Below are 17,433 nucleotides of genomic sequence, written 5' to 3'. Positions count from 1 at the left end.
ATATTGTCTAAAAATGCATTTTCCCATCAATAACGTGACATCATCGCGCTCGCGCTGCAGTGTCGGGCGTCAAGTGTGCACTCTTTTAGTCAATTAGTGCATGAGGAATATATATATATTTCCAAAGACATGCACCTGGGGATAGGTTGATTGGCAACACTAAAATGGCCCTAGTGTGTGAATGTGAGTGTGAATGTTGTCTGTCTATCTGTGTTGGCCCTGTGATGAGGTGGCGACTTGTCCAGGGTGTACCCCGCCTTCCGCCCGAATGCAGCTGAGATAGGCTCCAGCACCCCCCCCCCCGACCCTGAACGGGACAAGCGGTAGAATATGGATGGATGGATATATATATGCACACACACACACACACACACACACACACACACACACACACACACACACACACACACACACACACACACACACACACAAAGCCCGGCCCCTGGCTAAATTTTTTTAACCCAATGCGGCCCCCGAGTCAAAAAGTTTGGGGAACCTTGCTCTAAAGCAGGGGTCGGGAACCTTTTTGTCTGAGAGAGCCATGAAAGCCAAATATTTCAAAATGTATTTCCGTGAGAGCCATATAATATTTTTTAACACTGAATACAACTAATCGCGTGCATTTTTAAGTAAGACCAACATTTTTAGAGTATGATAAGTCTCTTATTCTTTTTAATAACATTGTTATTCTGAAGCTAACCAATAATAAATAAAATACTTCTTACCATTTTTGCGACTTCTTGAACAGGTGCGGTCGAAAATGGATGGATGGATTAAAATGCATGAGAATGTTTTATATTTTGAACGTTATTTTTAACACTGTGATTACCAGCGGAATTATTCATTACTTATCGTGTTAAGCAATATCAGCTAAGATTTATCTGAGAGCCAGATGCAGTCATCAAAAGAGCCACAGGTTCCCTACCCCTGATCTACAGACTACTCTTCTTCAGAAAGGGACACAGTTTGACGATAACAGTTCCCTCGGATTGGCTCGGACAAGGAGATCATAGCGACCACACCGAGAGGAAGGGATTTGCTTGGCTGTCTAATAAATGCCCACTCCTACTTGCCAAAAGGGTGGAATGTTGTTCGCGTAGGAAAGTAGAAAGACACATGGAGCGCAAACAAGAGTCCGTGCGCAGGCAAAATTAATTCGCAAGTGCACAGAGAAGCCGAGTGTGCTTTTTACTCTTTTTACTTGGCATTGTTTTGACGCCAGTGGACAACTCCTACCATCTAGTCACCACAAGCTTCACTGTCCAAAGTAACATAGCTACCTAGAAGAAACATAACTAAATCTGCTTTCTTGGAAATTCCCTCTCACCTTGAGAACCAGTATAAAAAGAAGCATGGCCGCCATGACGGTGTACGTCTGAGTCTGCTTTGCAAGTGGGTAGAAGTCTGTGAAGGCGTCCTGTGGGTGCTTGAGGTACGACGCCCACTGCTGCTGGGCCACGACGCAGCGGTTAAGATGCAGGCCACACACAGATGCAGCCAGCACAAGTTTACAGACGCCCAGCAGTCTCCAGGTGGACAGCAGGTAGGTGTAGCCCTCTTGGAGGACACCCAATACCCCTCGGAGCAGGAAATATAACACCAAGGCGAGAAGGACAATCTGGAAAGATGAAGATGCATCACCAATTAATCAAAAAGTGGACTTTAGTCAGAGGTGTATGCATGGTTATGGTTTACCATTAAAAGGAGCTGCAGATCCAGCCCTGTGATTGGCCACAAGGTGATGACGATGAGGTCAAGGCCAGACTGAGCACGCTCAGAAACTGGGAACTCGAAGACAAAAGAGAAGACTGCCAAGAGTTTTGTGTTGACGTTGTAGAGCGAGAACTCCACAAACAGGGCACGGCTCCTACAAACACACACAAATAATAAATTATTACAAAGAAAATTCATTTCACTTTCATCATTTAAAGATTTTATCGGTAACATAAATTGTGGGATCAGTGGGATAAATAAGTCGCGTTGCAAGAACAAAGTTTTAACGAGTGTAATTCTTTCGGGACAATAAATCCAGTTGTAAAAAGTTGTGGGTATGCAAGATGCATTTCTAGTCCAATGTGAAATGGTTCACACGACTACAGAACAAGTGGCTTTTAAATTGTGTTCGAAGCACATAAAAGTTTCTTTATCAACCTGTAGTCCAGCCAGTGCTGCTGCTGTAGCTGCTGCAAGGAGCGTGACGCCTCTTCTAGACTTCTGTTCAGCTGGAGGACCAATTCTGTGCCGCTATTGGCTGAACTCTTCTGACCAAAACGCCACCTCCTTGAAAGATGAGAGAAAACAAAAGGCCACCTTCAGCAGACACTGAAAACATTCTTAAAGATAAGTTAGCGCTCAACTTACCAGCGTGTCTCAGTATCATTATCTGCGACGCTAGGCCTGCCTTGTGCCCACATGTCCACTGATCTGGGACCAGCCACAACTGAAAAAAAAACCACACACAAAATCTTAATGATCTCACACGGCAGACAGTATGTGTGATAAAGGTCATTTTGTCAGATCACCACAGACATTGACCACTAGGTCATCTCACCTTGTGTCTGGTGGATTTGTCGGAGTCTCAGTGTGCCGAGTAACACGCTTCCCGTGTCTCCCAGGAGGGAGGAGTCATTCAGAAGGCGGGGTAACAACGATTTGTTCAGCCATATCAGAACATCATTTCGGCTAAAGGGAAATCAGGACAGTTAGTGTTAGGTGTTAGGACTAGGGACGTTACGGTTCGGGTTTTCTGCTGCCGATTCTGATACTGACCATGAATGAGTGAGATTTATTTATGGTGAGTCCTATTGACAGTTTAACAATATCAACACAATATTTAAACTAGTTCCTTTTTCTTTCTTATTACATACACTTGTTTGAGGAAAACAAAGTCAATAGTACACAGTAACTAAAGAGCAAAAACTACTCTCTATTACTTTTTTGCCCTCAAAGTCCTCCTTTGTCCAAGGAATTGTTTACCTGAGTTTGTAACCATTAAGAAAAACAACAACACAAACTAAAAACATCTAATTACTGTTGTATTGATTATATACTGATACTACTTATGGTATCGACACTATCAATTTATAAATGATTCGCCCTCCTCTTAGATGTCTTTTAATGTGACAATGCTGACACGCCAACAGTTGTCGTTATATCGTCTGCTCTCCAGACTCTCATACATTTCCTGTTAATTCCTGCTGTAACTTGGTTCTTTTTACACTTAAAGATTACTAAGCACTTATTTATTGGAGTTGTTTTAAGCGACCGTAGCAGTTAGCGTAGCAAATAGCTATCTCTTGGTGTGTAAAATGTTTAGCTTTGTCCTCCAGTGATAACGTAATGTTATAATGAAACTTAAAAAACTAGAAAATGCAGTTTATGTGCTGTAATGGAGGTGATTATTATTCATATTGGGGAGCGGCTCCACACTGTCTATGGAGCCACATAATTGGCTGCTGGCCGCTTGTCGGCCGGGGGACTAAAAGTAAATAGTGTCAGCCAGATGGGATCGCTGTTTGTGATTGGCAATAAAAAAACATAAATGAGCAATGGCTGATCACATACTTTTTAATGAAAATCGTCTGATACTGATCGGCAACCAATCGATCAGCGCATGCCTGATTTGGACATACATTGGAGACCGAAAGTGCAGCAACGTCTAAATGCTCTTAACGCAGAAATATTCCCAAACCAAAAACTCCTGCAACAGCAAAATACTGCAAATTAAAAATGTTGCAATCACAAACACTGCAGGATCAAAAATAAAAAAAAGAGTAAATGGCAAAAATATGATAAACATTAGCTACCAGGGGTGCCAGACCTGAGAGGTATCCTGTTTAATAAAATGTAATATTTTACCGTATTATTCAAAGCAACCGATTTTGTGTTTAGTAAACACAAAGAAATGTTTTTCTTTTCATTTCGTCATCTTGTTTTCGGAGCATCCGACTCATGTCTTTTTAAAGATGATGATCTCACATATCTGGCTAACTTCTGCTTTGTCCCCTGAACTTGCGGAAATTTTCTCATGTAGGAGTTTGAGGTTTTGTATGTTTTTGGCATTTGCAGCATTTTTCTTTTGAATTTGTATTTAATCCAGCAGAATTTGTAGAATTGCAGCATTTTTTTCTTTGCATGTAGTTTGATGGCAATTGTGTGTTTTTGGATCATTTCTGTGTTTGGAGCGTTTTGAGGTTGCTGCGTGTTTTCTTATGTCGGTCACTGTACATACACACTTAATGATGACTACATTAGGTACACCTGCACAATTCACTAAATTTGTATACCTGAGATAATAATGCTAGCTTTTGTTTCTCATTGTCAAAGAGGTATTCATTAAATATTATAATTATTATTGTAGATGTAATTTGCAGTGTTATAAAACTTAATTACAAGCATCACTAATATTTTGTTTTGTTAACATTTATTTACGAGATAGAATGCATAAAAAAGAAAAACATATGTGTGCTTGTCTCACATCACGTGAATGATTGGCAAAAAACAAAAACAAAAACACGTCTCAACTAAAAGACCTGGGACAAGAGAAACCAATTTACTGTACCTGCTGATGTTGTGGTACTCAGGTGTATGTAGCACATGTTGTAACTGAGTATGCAGTCTCAGGCTGTGTGTGTCTTTTGCCGAGTCCGAATAGTTGAGAAGCAGAACCACCAGCAAAAAGAACATGTAAACCAGGAAATTCTGAAAATGAGAACAATTATGTGAGCAACCAAAACAGAGAGGGCAAACAAAAAAAATGGCAAAGAAAGTATTCTCACTTACCTTCAACATGGTGTGCAGCATGCGGACCTTGCGAGCCTGGTGCCGGTCCTGAGACAGAGCATAGCCCTGAGGTGGTCGCACCCTGTGGACTCTCTGCACCACCCTCTCCACCATGGGGAACTCTACTAGCACATCCTGTTCCTCTGGGCGCAGCCGACACACAAACACTGCGTAGTAAAAGCCCTCACACAACACCTGAAGAATGAAAAGAAACAAAAAAAAAACAATAATTATAACAAACATGAAAAAACTCTCAGAAAAATTGTGTATTTTTTTTGTTTTTTACATAATTGTAGGAGGGGGCTGCACATCACTAACATCTCATAACATCATGAGTGGACCACATCAAACAAATCATAACAAATATTGTAAAATCTGAGGATAAATATTGAAATAAGACAACTCTTACTTTCATTGGCTCCAGCAGGAAACAGGAGCACATGAAGCTGGCAAAACAAGAGATGAGCCATGTCATGGCAACATGCTGATTGAACCCGTGTCCCGCCCATATGGATATACTATTTGCCAGGGCGATCCCTGCCCAGCTCCCCCACAGGGCAGCGCGTCCACACCATGGAGGGAATCGTCTGGGACGACACACGTCTGTTACAACTGGAGAGGTGCAAAGTCAGAGGAAACAACACTTAGTTAATACAATTAGTGACTATTCCCTATAATTGACTTTAATGACGTTTTATTTGGAGGGAAAACAAAACCTCGGAAATGTTTTATTCCATACTCATTATTTACTATATATACACAGCATAACCTGTATCTATTCAATCATTATATAATGTTTGTGTCAGTATTTAATTTTTTCCATCTATCTACAGTGTTTATCTGTACATTCTTTATTTTTCTTTCCTTATATGGTAACACAAGAACATGTCAGACATGGGAAGTGTACAGAATATCAGTAATTGCTGAGACATTGAGAATTGGTCAGCGAAGGTCTGCTTCGTGCTTCTTGTTAAAGGGGACCTATGATGATTTTCCTCTTTTCTGACTTATTAATTTTGCTACAATGTTGGATACTCGTGTTAAACATGGCAAAAGTCTCCACAAATAAGGCTCATGCATTATTGTGTGAGCTTGCAAGCAGTTTTGGATGCCTCTGAATGGTATCTTTTGCAGTTTTTTTTTAACAGTGGGCCATTTGTGATTTCACAGATTTACGGATGTACTTATGTGGGCATTTCTTGTTTATGCTTTCTGCCAATTAAACCCCTTCTCTCTGCTCTGCTCTCTTGTCTCCAGTGTTATGCCTTCTTGTTTCAGGCTCTCCCGCCTGCTCTGATGTCTATAAAATAAATACTTTAATGTTTATTTCTTCAAGACATTTTACACAAGACTGTTTTGTCAACATGGACCAGTAAGTAAAAGTTGGGTTAGCTGCTAAACTCAGACGAAAAACATAGATATATATAAGATAGGCTAGGGTAGAATAGACTTTATTTATCCCAAATTTGGGAAATTATGTTGTTGGAATGCAGATTTTTTAAATACAGTAACAAAAGTAAAACGGAATGAAAAACAAATACATACCGGTACAGTGGAACCTCTATTTGTGTCCTTTTCGGTTTACAAACATTTACATCGCGCTAAACCATTCATTTGAATGAGGCTGCCATTTTAATGACATCACTTCCTGTACACACGAACATGGCCGTTTTAAAGAAGCAGAACCTAGGGCTGGAAAGTTATGGCAAAAATAATGGTTCATCCATCCATTCATCCATCCATTTTCTACCGCTTAATCCCTTTTGTTATTTAGAAAATGTATACAGATACATTATGATACATACATGTTCTCATTTATATTTACAACATGTACAAAAGGAGTAGGAAAAAGCAAGGCTTGTTTAAAACTACCCCTTTTCCAATTTATATCAATTACTACCTGTTCTCATCTTGTAACATAATATACGTAAATAATTTCTCAATACAACACTTCTTCTCATACATAGTTAAGTCAGTTATTATTCACTTAATGAGATGGATAATATATTATTCTCAACAAAAATGTTTTTAAAAAATTATCACGATTATTTTAAAAGATATTGTAGTCACAATTAAAAACACGATTACTCATTAATTTGAGTATTTATTGTACCACCAAAACTCAACATAAAATATAGTTAAAAAAAACTGATATAAACTAGTAAGTAAAACTTAATAATAATATAAATAACAATACATTTAAATAACAATAGCAGTATAAAAAAACAATACAATTCAGTTTTTCTGTTTTAATTGTTTTTAATTCTGTCTATTTTACCACCATAGAGTGTAAGCTTTTTGCGTAAAATTCAATTTAATAAAATGTGTGTTAACTAAATGCAAATATCCTTACATTTATTGGTGCAAAACATCTTTGGACAATATTGACCAGTATTTTAGGTCACAGCACAAAATTATGTAAATGTATCAATAAGTGCTCTAGGTACATTATGCTTGTGGAAGGTACTTTTTGAAACCCTTATTTTGTTAGCGCAATCAGACAGGATGTGGCACCCTGCACTATTATTGTGAAGGGAGGAAGTGTGCCATGAATTACCATGAATGGATTAACGTGGACAAATTGAAAAACTTATTCGGGTGTTAACATTTAGTGGTCAATTGTACGAAATATGTACTGTACTGTGCAATCTACTAATAAAAGTTCCAATCAATCAATCAATCAGTGCTATGCTGTTGTTCTCAGCTTGACAATGAGTAAAGAGACAATTTGAGGCTGTAAAAAAAAGGGAGAGCCTTTCAAGTTGCAATTGCCGTTCTGTTTTTTACATTGATGTTACATCAATGATGTCGTTCACAACAACAGCAGCAGATGAGATGTGTTGTGGGTGTATGGATTGTTCTTGCTAGCTAAAGATTTGTAGTTTAGTCTGTCTCCACATTGATTAGTTCAGGACGGGCATGAATGAGAGGTATCAGACATTCGTTAGGTCAGGAAAAAACACGGAGGCTATTTCAACAGGTTTCCCTGCTCTTTAGGGGAGTTTATTAATAAACTCTTAAGCTCCCCTGAAGAGCAGGGAAACCTGCGAAACAGGCTTGTAGGAATTAAATAGCCTCCGTGTTTTTTCCTGACCTAACGAATATATATATATATATATATATATATATATATATATATATATATATATATACACATATACATATATGTACATACATACACATATATATATATATATACATACATACATACACACATATACATATATATATGTATATATATACATATATATATTGATTTGATATATATACACATACATTATAATGTCTTTAAAGTGTGCAGTTTTTTTTACTAAAATAGCAACTTTTGTTAAGGTTAGAATTATTATTCATGTTTACATTGATATACGAACATTTTGGTTTACGAACCATGTTCAAGAACATATTAAGTTCGTAAATCGAGGTTCCACTGTAATTCTATATCTAATCATAACATGCACAATAACACCGACATGCAGTAACATAAATGCTGGCTTTTATCCTGTTTTATTTTATACGGCTTGTATTGAGCCGAAAATCGGCTGATGTACCAAATGTTGTGACTGGTGGGTCTACATATTGTTTATAAAGTTTATTTTTGACTGTGACTGAAAAACAATAGCAGTGATGTTCATCTTCAATATATATATTTAACAGTATACATTTTAAAAAGATAACTTCTGATACTTTTGGAGAGGGTGGAGCATGGTTTTGTTTGCAATGGGAACGCCTCCACACACAAACCGACTCAAAAACGGGATGTAGATGTAACTGTGGAGCAAAACTCACGGAAAACTGTATACCAAAGCATACTTATTACGTATTATATACACTACAAAAAAGTGTGTTGAACGTAGATTAAAATCCTCATGAGTCCTCTTTAAGCATGTTCAAAATAAACAAAATAAACCCCTACATCATTAGAACGAAGGTTTAATTAAAAGTAAAACAAATCAACATGATGCCAGTTACCGGTACTTACTTTTATCATTGCAAACCACACAAACTCTTCATAACACATACAGGAGGTTGAATGGAATTGGTGGGTGGTATAAAAAACTAAGGATATTTAAAGTACCTGTATTGGAGGAGAAAGCAGTTTTCGGGGGTTCTCTTCTGACATAATCTAGAGGCTCATTCATTTTCTGTAGGAGAATCACCTCTGTGTTATCTTCTAAAATGCTTGACCTGACACACAGGGGAGAGAAATACAGTCAGGTTAAAATTACAGAGCACATACAGGTGAATCATTTGCATTTCTTAGAAACTCACAGGTCAGCCATCTCACTTTCATCTGCTTGTGGAAAGAAGTTTTGTCCATCAGTCAGAATGTGTTTGATTAGGTCCTCATCTGTGAAAAAGAAGTCCAAGAATTTTCCATAATCCTCTACAAATTAATTTGATCCTTTTTTTCTATTACGTTTATCAATTAAGTGCCACTGCCATAGCCACAGACTACATAATTAATGTGATTATCAACGGCAATGGCTGGAATTAACCTCCTCATCAGTGGACATTCGGTGCAATATCATGAGAGCAGTAATGAGACTAACGCTATGGCCACATGTAAAGTACAGCACATTCTTTCTCTATCCGGGCCAGGTATTAAAAAAAAATCTCTGACCACATAAGTAATTTGCAGCTCGTTATTTGCCTTTCAAAATGTTGTCATTCTGTGGCAGTATAGAACATGGATGGCTGTACATTGCAGATAAAACCATTGATTTGAGGGCCGCACGGTGTCCAGTGATTAGCTGGCACCTTTGTTTCAGTCAGAGAGATTTAAGTTTGAACCAGGCGTGTGCAAAATTCCGAATTAAATAGAACATTTCTCCCACATTTCAATTCAATACCAGGAATTTGAATTGAAGTTGCAAACAAGAAATTAAATTGCAATTCAAATTCAAATTGAAGGAAGCATAATTTCGGTGTGTAACATATCCCAAAAATTACTGTTTTACATTTTTTATAGAAGTACCTCATGTGCACATTATATTTATTTAAGCAAATGTTTGACAAGAGAAAAATCATATTTTATTAAACAGATCATTTATTTTGATGAATTATAACGTTCAAATTATGATAAATTTGTGGAAAATACTTCATTTCCCAGAATACTTTGCTTTATCCTGGTATTCAAAATGGAAGGAATTTGTATTTAATTTTGGTGTTTGTAAAGTCTAGTCGTCCCTTGCCACATTGAGCTTCAAATAATGCAGCTTCACAAAATTGCAGTTTAATTTGAGCATTTTGCCCTAAATGAACAATTTTCAAGCAAAAAAATCACTAAATGAACTAAAAAAATATGAATACTGCAGTAGTATTGGCCACTAGACTAGACCAACCCAATCAGAGCACACTGTTCAGTATTGTGGCCACTGACTGACTCAACCACAGGAAGCATTACTATTTTGGATTAAACAAGTGTAAAGGTGACTAAATTGTGTTATTGCATGTGTAAAGGGCTCTCATAATGTTGAAACATGCATTACAACAGGTTTTGAACAGGTTTTTTATGCACTAACTATGAAAATAATCTATCTATTATGAATGATTTCTACTTTGCAGAATTTCATTTATTGTGGACATGTTTAGAACCAATTAACATCGATAAACAAGGAATTACTGTATGTTTAGTATTCAAGCCAAAAACTTTGTTAAATGTGACAAATTATTACTTTTACTTGGCTATAAGGAACCTATCTGAATTGCAATTAATTTAATCTAAATTCTTGTCATTCCAATTCAACAACTTGATGGTTAGAGCCAATTCAGTTCTAACTTCCAATGAATTGAAATTTTAGTTCCAAATTCCAGTTTGAATTATTGTAAGTTTTCTTCAGCTTCCTCCTGCATTCAAAAACAGGCATGACAGGCCAATTGGAGTCTCTAATTTGTCCATAGGTGTGAGAGTGAATGGTTGCCATGGCCCCATGAATATCAGGTGGGAAAGGCTCCAACTCAGACATGACTATCATTCTAATATGACATCTGAATGCCAAACAGAGGCATTCTTTAACAATTAAACATTATAGGTCAACACTAACGTTTATGTCTGCACATTACCTACTGCTAATCAACTTGTGCTTACCTGAGGAGGTAAAATGTTTGTTACGTTGGTCATCATCGTCGCCAGGATTTAAGGTCATGTCAACACCAAGATGCCTGCTTCCCTGGCCCCTCTTCAGCCTCGGCACACCTGCCCCAAGCCCCGCCCCTCCTGTCACAGACACATGCCCCAACAGCTCTGGCCAATCTTTGTCATCTGTCTCTTCTTCTGCCCCGCCCCAACTCTCCATGCTGAAATACACAAAGTGAGGAATTAATCACATGAGGGCCCGAAATAGAACAGATATGGACTAACAACGGTTTGCAATCATTAAGAGGGAAACCTAGGGAATTAACCAAAACAAGTGTCACAACAATATATTAATTTACCTTTTGGTGGAGGGAGTTGGCAAATCCACATTGGTTTCCATTGAGTTAGTCTAGGAGAGACAGAGAGGAAGATGTGATGAACCATAATGAGGGGGATAGTAAAACTGTACCAGTCATGCTAATTTGTCTTACTAATCTTGACTTAACAAGAAAATAATAAAAAACTTTTCAAACGGTAATGTAGTAATAATGTTCCCCATGAGACTTACTTCGCCATCAAAGTAGAGGAAAGAACTCCCAGCCATGGAGTTATCCAGGAAGTCATCGATCTCCACCGACTCCTGGTCTCCTTGTGGAGGAACCTTCTCCACTGACACACACTAGATGTTTGCACACACGTTCCAATTTTTTTTAAAGAGCCACCATGGGTTATGCTTTTAATCAATTAAATGCATACAGTTACACTATGATACATCACATAGTTCCAGTTTACAACATTTCAAAAAAGGAGTATGAAGAAGCAGAGTTTCATTTACGTAAATCACAAGTTTGGACCCCAGTGTTCTATGTTTGCTAGCAAGGTTAAAATGTCAATGCAAGACTCTGCCAATGTGTTTACATTGGTTCCTCTATACAACAGGAGCACTCGAGTGTGTTTAAGAATTTGCTGCAAAAATGTTTGTATCCCAAGTTTTTTAATGAACTCGGGGGCCGGTATGGTGCCATTTGCGGGTCGGATTTGGCCGCCGAGCCGTTAGTTTAGTAGCCCTGTGCTAAAGGGTTAAAATGTTGGACATGTAAACAAATGTTAAAAGTTGAAAATTCCCCCCAAAGTTTTATTCCTCCACTTTTGTTGACAAGGATTATTGGGCAGCAGGTTATTTTTTGCTGCTTTTAGCTGTGTGCAAATATACTAAATTATTGAATTTCAATATTGTTCCATTTTTTCTATAACCGACAGTATGTATTATCCTTACTGACCTTTTTTGTAACACCGTTAGTGAATTAAGCATACTTTAAGCATTAAACATACTTTTGTAGTTATTTCCAGATATTTCTACACATTAACTCCGATATAATAAGTGTGATAAACTAGTGTGTGCGCGGGACCTCTTTTATACATGAATTCGAGTCATTACCTTGCTGCGGCTCATTCTGAAGAAGGTGAAGACGAGGAGGTAAAGAGGGTAAGCAATCAGACAAGTCACCACGCCTGCTGCTACAGTCTCGCCGTTCAGTGAAGATAGCCGTGACACGGCTTGCGGGCTGCAACATGGAATGACAATAATATGTAGACACCACGAAATAGACTTCCTGTTGTATTAGTAGGGTGGGTGTCACATCTGGATGTTTCAATGTAAGAGATGAGAGCTCGTATCGAAACACACCTGTATCTCTTGTCAAGCACAATGCTGTGCCACAGAGTGTTGAAGGCCAAAAAGAGCTGCAGTAGCAAAGCACAGCATGTGGCTCTCTGCAAGCGAGTGAAGGGACTTCGAGGGGGCTTCTCCCACAGCGACAGCCACAGGTGACTCTCACAAAGCGCCCTCTGCAGCTCACACTGCAGCAGGCGGGGAAACTGGCGAAGCGCTGCCTCTTCTGAAGAAATCAAATGAGGTGTCTACAATGAAGTGTGTCTTAAAACTGCTGGTGTCTTAAAACATTTTTTTGGAGAGTTAACAGTATTAACAGCATTGAGGTCTTCAATCTGGCATATTCTTTAAAATGTGGGCATACAATAGTCTAAATTCCTTACCTGAGGCCTCTACCTCCATCTCTACTCGCCCATCAGTTCTCTCATTGTCTACTGACAGCCACTCTTCAATCGGGAAGTAGTAACTACTTCCTGTTTGTAAGTCCTTGACCAAGACGTACTGTACCATCCATGATGGGGACAAGCCTGAAAGAGACCACAAAGGATATATTTAATTGTATACAAAACAATATATAATTAACCGTTTTAGTATTTCCGACAGGACTGTGATCTATCTACTGTATGGCAGTGGGTTGCAGAGAGGGGGGGACTAGATAACGCCATCGTCTAACTTGCATAAATAGCCATGATTACACATGTATTTATTGTGGTTGAGACAAAATGTGTGCAAAAAACATGAATAGAACAATACATGCTACGAAATACAAATGAAGAAATTCTTCTGTTACTTCCTATTGTGTTTTTTTTAAGTCACAGGCAATATGGTCATGGGGGACACAGTAGGACATGCTGCTTGTTGAGAAGAGCGATACATGCTTTCATGTTAGTCCAATAAGAACACAAAAAATGGCAACGTTTGTGTCTAGTCGCTTTATAAGGGGTCTGACTACTTGCTAAAAATAGCAACAAAGTCACTCAGTTGACAACACTGGTCCCTCCTGCTAAATATTCTTATTCTCTGGCAAACCAAGCGTGTATGAGGTGTGTTAAGAAGCAGAGTTACGTTGCCATCTGCTGTACTGAGTTGTAACGACAGGCTACATTCTACAGACAGGCCCATTATAATGTGACAATGAGTAAAGTCAAACTGGTAGCGGTAAATCAATGTCTGGCGGTCCAACTTTTCTCCATAGCAGGGCTTTTTTGTACATGGGTTATGCCAGGGGTTGGGAACCTTTTTGGCTGAGAGAGCCATGAAAGCCAAATATTTTAAAATGTATTTCCGTGAGAGCCATATAATATTTTTTAACATTGAATACAACTAAATGCGTGCCTTTTTAAGTAAGACCAACATTTTTATTATTTTTAACAACATTGTTATTCTGAAGCTAACCAATAATAAATAAAATACTTCTTACCATTAATGCGATTTATTGAACAGGTGCGGTAGAAAACGGATGGATAGATTAAAATGCATGAGAATGCTTTATGTCTTGAACGTTACTGTGATTACCAGCGGAATTATTCATTACTTATCGTGTTAAGCAATGTCAGCTAAGATTTATCTGAGAGCCAGATGCAGTCATCAAAAGAGCCACATCTGGCTCGAGAGCCATAACTTCCCTACCCCTGGGTTATGCAGTTACCTTTGTTGTCATGCCAAATCCTTATTTTCCACACACTGCCAAGGCTAGTGTCTGTAGCAATATGGAAGATGTCGAGAGCATTGCGTGCAAAGGCTTCCCTACTGTCCAGATGGCGGTGTCCGGTGCGGCCCTCACGGCCATACAGGTTGATTCCCACATGAGCCGTTGTGCCTGAAATAGTAATGAAATATAATAGTAAATTATCAATAACTTTGAGGTCATTTATATTCTTTTATACCAGTTTACCTGCGCCACGATTCCAGCCGGTTTTTACTTGGACCTCATATTTAAAGAGTCCATCGGTGCCACACAGAGGAACCACACCAGCCCGACGTAAATCTAACTGATCCAACTTGTGCAAGATGGCAGCAGCAACAACGTAGCTGAGTAAGCCCAATACGCACACTAGCAGCACCACTAAGCTTGGCGGGCCGGATCGCTCCTGAAAGAAAGATGAACATAGGTATGGCGTTACTGAACATCACTAAAGGTGAACTCGTATTAGTCTGGTACTGACTGGTATTGTAAAGCTGATTGCATCAAGAGGTACAAAGAGACCCGCGGCGAAGGCTGTGAGGTGTCTGGTGCGGCAAACGGCTCTGCTGGCATTCGTTTCTGCCAGGGGGACCATGCCATCTGTTCGCCACTGCTTTTCATTCTCGCTGAAGTACTGGCACAGCGAAGCAAACAGCCCCACCTCAAGATGAACGCCAGCAAGCTGTGAGGTGGAGCTGCAGGGCGTGCTTACGTTAATAAAGTAGTCCAGGGTGGTGTCATACAACCTGTGAAACACAAAGCAGAAATGTGAAGTAATTCTGAGCTACAATGGTGTCAATGTACGTCTTAAAAGAGGACTTCTTACTCAGGTGACAGGAAGAAGGTGTATTTCTTGTGATCAAGGTCTTGGCCTTGAGTCATACTGAGTGTGATATGTTTTTTTTCGGTGCAGTTGAATTCATTAGGCTGTTTGTGTGAATGAAGATAAGCTTCAATATATGGCTCCTCATAGTCTTCGTTTCCTTTCATTCTCTCCCTGGCATCTAGAGAAAGACAGGAAAGATTTTTGGCAACATTCATGAATAATGTAAGAAAAATGTGTAGGTGGTTCAAAGCAGGGCTATTTGCATAATATATACTGTACATTACATCTATGCCTATATTGTGGAATATTGTCTTTGATCTAGCTAACCATTTGGAAATCTTTTTGGTTTTTGCTGTGCTAAAACCAAGAGACAACAAAGATTTTTTGTGTGCGGCAACCTTTATAAATGATAAAGGTTATCCTGTTGTAATGTTTAGGCATGTGAGCACCCTTTGAGGACAAAAGAGGAAAACTGATGAAAAAAATAGGAAAATATCTTACATGTCCCATGTAATGTACCACAGATTTTTTAAGTAGCTAATTTACTAAAAACATTAATGTCATTGAAAATGTTATGGAAAATTCTATAACATGCATACAAAGAACTCAGAAAACCTTCCCCATTTAGCAACTCTATCCGATGGCCACGCCCCCTCAGATAATATGCTTCCGGTGTAGTGACCTCTGATTACATTCATCACGTCAAAAATATACCTTCTCGCTGGCTACTAATAAACACTCATACGTGTCAAACTCAAGGCCCGGGGGGCCAGATCCGGCCTGACACGTTTTTTAATGTGGCCCGCGAAAGCCTGGAAATAATGTGCGTACTTCATCGTTCTTACTAAATGTTTTCATTGTTTCCATTTTGACAGAAAAACATATAAATTCCATATGTTTTAAACTTTGATATCATCTACTCATGCAACAAATGTTCAATTGCTATTTGTGTTAATCTTTGGGCACCTCGCCATTCGATAAAACTTCTTGGAGTGAGGATTTCCTTCATAATCGATACTCGATTCAACACGATTCCCGATTCAAACTGCTTTCTGGAATGTATTATTTGGTATAATAATAACAACACCTTAACAAAACAGCTTACAGTTTACAAAACCTCCTTTTGGTTGTTGACGTATGAAATATACGCGCACCAAGTCAGCAAAATATTATTTTTTTTAGATAATTTGTCAAAAAAATTTATAAATAAATTCGATTTTTTAAAATTGTTAATCAATTTACGAGATAAATAAAAATCGGGATTTGGATGTGATAAAAAATTTTTTTTAGCACCCCTAATTATTTTATACCATGTTATAGTTTGTAAAAATAACAATAAATACTTAAATATCTGCTTGTCACCTGGACCTGCGATTTCAAAGCAAGTTATTCATCAATTTGTACATATACAAATCAAATAACCAAATGCATAGGCAATTGTGCAATAATATAATGAGGCGATTATAATTTACAAGCGGCCCTCTGAGGGCAGCCATGACTGCGATGTGGCCCTCGATGAAAACAAGTTTGACACCCGTGCTCTAGACTCTCCAGTATTTATTGGTAGTTTTTTTGATTCTAGAACTACAACTGGTTCAGAACTAAAATTGTTTGGATTGTAATAATCCAAAAACAATTAGCAGCAAAGTAGAAAGCCGTCAGTGTTGTGGCTCGGAGAGCAAACGCAGGCGACAACAAGTAAGCTAGCTAGATCATGCTAACTTGCGAGCTTTTTTGTTTTTTGGCATTTAGGCAACAGGAACAGCAAGTACCCATGGATTTCTGCCTTTTCGCAAATATTTCACATGCCTGAATGTTGTAAGTTGTAACGGCATGCTCCAGTCACAGACCGAGGGACTGGCTAAAATCTCCCATTTACATGCCAAATGTTCATTAATATGTATTGTCTCTTTTTAAATAAATACAATCTACAAATATACATTGTCTCTCTGTTTGTGAGCAAAGCAGTAGCACCAGATCTATTTGTTGGTGTCCAAATTTATTTGCGGCGGTCCAGCACAAATAAATGAATGCATTAGAAACACTGGATCAGGATTTTGTTGTTTTCATGAGAAATCCCCATGCCAGGGATTTCTGTCATTCACATTGTGCAATTGTGCTGAATTTTACAGAACAAGACCCAAACTATGCTACATTGTTGTCATGATCTATCATGACATGTATTATTAGTTTCAGATATTTTATGTTATTTACTGGCCAGAGCTCTTATTTTGGTTTCGGCTTCCCGTTTGCCTCCATTTGCCTTCAGTTCACTTATCTGAGTGCTGGCTCACTCCGCTGTGCCTAATTGGCAGTTTAGCCTCACAGCTGTTTCTTGTTGCCAATCAGGATGCCTTTTAGGCCAGCCCTGTCCTCTGGAATCATTGTGCTTT

The 17,433-nt window shown here is 38.5% G+C and overlaps 1 protein-coding gene across 2 annotated transcripts in view; it reads right to left on the bottom strand.

Annotated features, from left to right (window-relative positions):
- Window positions 1-17,433, bottom strand: part of pkd1a (polycystic kidney disease 1a) — a 143,311-nt gene that overhangs the window by 14,188 nt on the left and 111,690 nt on the right. For both annotated transcript variants that reach the window (XM_061988148.2, XM_061988150.2), the window contains exons 35-54: window positions 15,041-15,218; window positions 14,696-14,960; window positions 14,425-14,620; window positions 14,179-14,349; window positions 12,914-13,057; window positions 12,546-12,756; window positions 12,297-12,423; window positions 11,427-11,537; window positions 11,218-11,267; window positions 10,871-11,079; window positions 9,052-9,130; window positions 8,858-8,967; window positions 5,192-5,394; window positions 4,783-4,977; window positions 4,562-4,701; window positions 2,552-2,682; window positions 2,362-2,440; window positions 2,152-2,280; window positions 1,696-1,867; window positions 1,328-1,618 (exon numbers count right to left, since the gene is read on the bottom strand). In XM_061988148.2, coding sequence (XP_061844132.2) covers window positions 1,328-1,618; window positions 1,696-1,867; window positions 2,152-2,280; window positions 2,362-2,440; window positions 2,552-2,682; window positions 4,562-4,701; window positions 4,783-4,977; window positions 5,192-5,394; window positions 8,858-8,967; window positions 9,052-9,130; window positions 10,871-11,079; window positions 11,218-11,267; window positions 11,427-11,537; window positions 12,297-12,423; window positions 12,546-12,756; window positions 12,914-13,057; window positions 14,179-14,349; window positions 14,425-14,620; window positions 14,696-14,960; window positions 15,041-15,218 — 3,191 coding nt within the window. The remainder of the gene's footprint in view (window positions 1-1,327; window positions 1,619-1,695; window positions 1,868-2,151; window positions 2,281-2,361; window positions 2,441-2,551; window positions 2,683-4,561; window positions 4,702-4,782; window positions 4,978-5,191; window positions 5,395-8,857; window positions 8,968-9,051; window positions 9,131-10,870; window positions 11,080-11,217; window positions 11,268-11,426; window positions 11,538-12,296; window positions 12,424-12,545; window positions 12,757-12,913; window positions 13,058-14,178; window positions 14,350-14,424; window positions 14,621-14,695; window positions 14,961-15,040; window positions 15,219-17,433) is intronic.

The sequence above is a fragment of the Nerophis lumbriciformis genome, linkage group LG27 (genome assembly GCF_033978685.3).
Source record: "Nerophis lumbriciformis linkage group LG27, RoL_Nlum_v2.1, whole genome shotgun sequence".
NCBI lineage: Eukaryota > Metazoa > Chordata > Actinopteri > Syngnathiformes > Syngnathidae > Nerophis > Nerophis lumbriciformis.
This window is presented reverse-complemented; position numbering and strand designations above follow the sequence as displayed.